The 3,041-nt window shown below is 37.4% G+C and overlaps 1 protein-coding gene across 1 annotated transcript in view; it reads left to right on the forward strand.

Moving 5' to 3' along the window:
- LOC107601596 (protein shisa-6 homolog) overlaps positions 1–2,426 on the forward strand; it is an 11,891-nt gene extending 9,465 nt beyond the window's left edge. The window contains exon 3 of the mRNA XM_016293839.1: positions 1,184–2,426. Within this exon, the coding sequence (XP_016149325.1) occupies positions 1,184–1,812 (629 nt within the window). The 3' untranslated portion in view covers positions 1,813–2,426. The remainder of the gene's footprint in view (positions 1–1,183) is intronic.
- The last annotated feature ends 615 nt before the right edge of the window (positions 2,427–3,041 follow it).

The raw sequence follows: 3,041 nt of genomic DNA on the forward strand, positions 1-3,041 counted from the left end.
CACACACACACACACACACACACACACACACACACACACACACACACACACACACACACACACACACTCATTTCCCTGATCCAGAGAGACTCATCACAGCTGCATCAACTCCAACTTTGTGTTTCCTGTGCCATTGTTGAGAAAAACAAAGCAAAGATAAACAGAGCAATAAAAACTGAGAAAGTGAGGAAACAGACATAAAAACACAATTTAGTGCTGTATTTTACATCAGCAAAATCATAGCTTTCACATCAGTTGTACTTTTTTTTTCTCCAAGTAATAAAACTCAAACTTAGGACATACTTTTTGTTCTTATCAGTCAGAATTTGTTCTGTGTTTGTTCTCTGCTTTTGTGACTGATCCAGTTATTTTAGTATCCTTAATAAAGTATTATAGCATATACAGTATATATTGTGTGTTTATGTTTTCACTGTCTTTTTAGTTCTTGTGATTTTTTTTTTTTTTAATTTTTGGCTTTAGTTGTAGTAATTTTAATACATAAGCTTAAACTAAACTACATTTCTAAATGTTTGAAATGTTATTTTTTATATTTTATTTCAGTTAACATTAATGTGTTTCAATAGTTTTAGTGATTATGTTGTTTTTATTAGTTTTTTGTTGTTTTTTAGATTTGAATATCTTTATTTTTTAGCATTAATTTTTACTTAGTTTTAGTTTAAATGCTGTCTTGGCAACTAATTTATTAACTAACTTTAATAATTTAGTTATTATAACTAACTATAACTTAGTTTTACTAAGTAAAGTTTTACTTCTTTTTTTTAAATTTTGCTTTGAGTAATTCAAATTTGACTTCAATTAACTAATAACATAACTAATTAGTTAACCAATTCAAATAACATAATGTTTTTTCAATAGTTTACGTTTCAGTAGTTTGCCCTTGGCAACAAAATAAATGTTCATTTTAGTTAAGTTTCAGTTTATTTTAGTTCATTCAAGTAATGTGAATGTTTTTCAATATATATATTTTTTGCTTGTTTTTCTTGTGTTTTGTTATTTTGAATATATTGGTAAATTTGTTTATTCTTTTTTAATTCAGTATTAGTTTAAACAGACTTCAGATTTAGCTAAACTAAAGAAAGACAAGTAACAAAAATAAGATGCGTAAATGTTTTTCAATCGTTTTAGTTTACCGTTAACAGCACTGCTCTGTTCTCTTCCTCAGGCGACAAGGACGACGAGTATTACATCCGCAAGCACCATTTGCCCGATCTGACGCATCGCGGCGGCAACCTGCAGACGCACATGATCAAGCTGAGCGTGGATCCGCCGGCGCAGCGCCAGAAGCCCAAGCGCGTGCAGCGCGCCATGTCCCAGGACCACGTGCTCTCGCCCGCCCACTCCAAACCGCACCGAGACTACGGCCTGTCGTCGTACAGCGGCGGCGCCGGCGGTCTGTCCCCGTACCACGGACGCATTCTCTCCGAGGAGCAGCTGCTGTCGGCCGACCGACTGCTCTCCCAGGACCCACTGCTCTCGCCAGATAAGATGCTCTCCCTGCGGCGCTCCAATTTCCGCGAGAAGGCCATGTCGCGGGCGCTGTCGCACACGGACATGTTCGTGCCGACCACACCGGTCATGGACCGGCACTACAAAATGATGAAGATGCATTCGCACCCCAGCAGCAGCAACAACGAGTCCTACAACACACTGACTGTTAACAGCGCGCAGGTGGGCAACAAAAGGCAGGCGTTCGCCAACCGCCGCATGCATACGGTGGACCACCTGCAGTATATCCCCGGACATCACCATCATCAGTACAGAACCGCCAGCAAGACTGAAGTAACTGTCTGAGAGGGCGAGACGGGAGGGCGAATGATGTCAACAAACAATCCAGCTGGAGGAATCCGCGGCGGTGGCCCACTTCGACAGGTTTCTTTTTTTAAGCGTTCCACCTTGACTCGTTTCCGCTTCCAGCGCAAGCTTTCCACTCCATCAGTTCCGGGTCGGCTTGGGAAGGATCTAGACTTTCTTCTCGCACGTAGAGCAAACGCAAGGGCTTCGCGCGCGGACACCGGACTAGAAACCTGAAACTATTTTTCCAGAACTGCTGCGAAACCTGCACTGACTTTATACATACAGTAAATCAGAACCTATATAGATTTATGATTTCTAACTCGAATCCTAAACAATAGCGATAGCGGTTGAATATAAACTGGCGTAAGCACTTTAGCAAGTGTCTCTTCTCAAAACACGTCCCGTTTCGATAACGAAGTGGGGAAAAGGTTTAAAAGCACAATAGATGACTGACGTTGTTTTACTTTCTTTTGTCACATTCCCAGCTAACAGGGATCGTTTTTAGAACTTTAGCGAACATTCTGGAAAAGTTATGAACAAACATTCTGTCAGAAACGTTAATAGAACATTCGTTTAAAGTTATCTGGTGTTTTCAAAATGTTCTCAAAACTTTAGCGCAGAAACATTATTTATACATTGTTTATGGAACAATTGTTCCTGAAACATTTTGGCTGGATGATCGAATTTTTTTTTTTAAATGTTACTTTTGAACATTCAAAAAACATTCTTATAACATTTGCAAAATGACAAAATTGAATGTTTCCCCAGTGTTTTATTTGTATTATTTTTTTTTTATTAAGCTCTATTAACATCATTTTGGTGTTGTTCTTCCAGTAACCTTTATAGAATGTTCATTCAAAGTTATCTAACATTCTCAAAACGTTAGCACAAAAACATTATTTATACGCCGTTCATGGAACTTTTGATCCTGAAACGTTTAGCCGGACATACATCTAACATCTAACTAACATTTTTATTATTATTATTATTATTATTATTATTATTGTTACTAGTTGTTTTTAGAATATTCAGAAAACATTCAAAAGTAACGTTCGCATAATATTTGTAAATTGATCAAATATATAACATTTCCCCAACTATTTTCAAGTTGTTCTGTCAACAGCATTTGTAGCGTACTGATGATTACCACAAAAACATGTTAGCACAACAACAGTATTTATACATTGTTTATGGAACTTTTTTTCCTTGAAATGGTTTACCTGGAT

Source organism: Sinocyclocheilus grahami, unplaced genomic scaffold (assembly GCF_001515645.1).
Source record: "Sinocyclocheilus grahami isolate Dianchi unplaced genomic scaffold, SAMN03320097.WGS_v1.1 scaffold307.1, whole genome shotgun sequence".
NCBI lineage: Eukaryota > Metazoa > Chordata > Actinopteri > Cypriniformes > Cyprinidae > Sinocyclocheilus > Sinocyclocheilus grahami.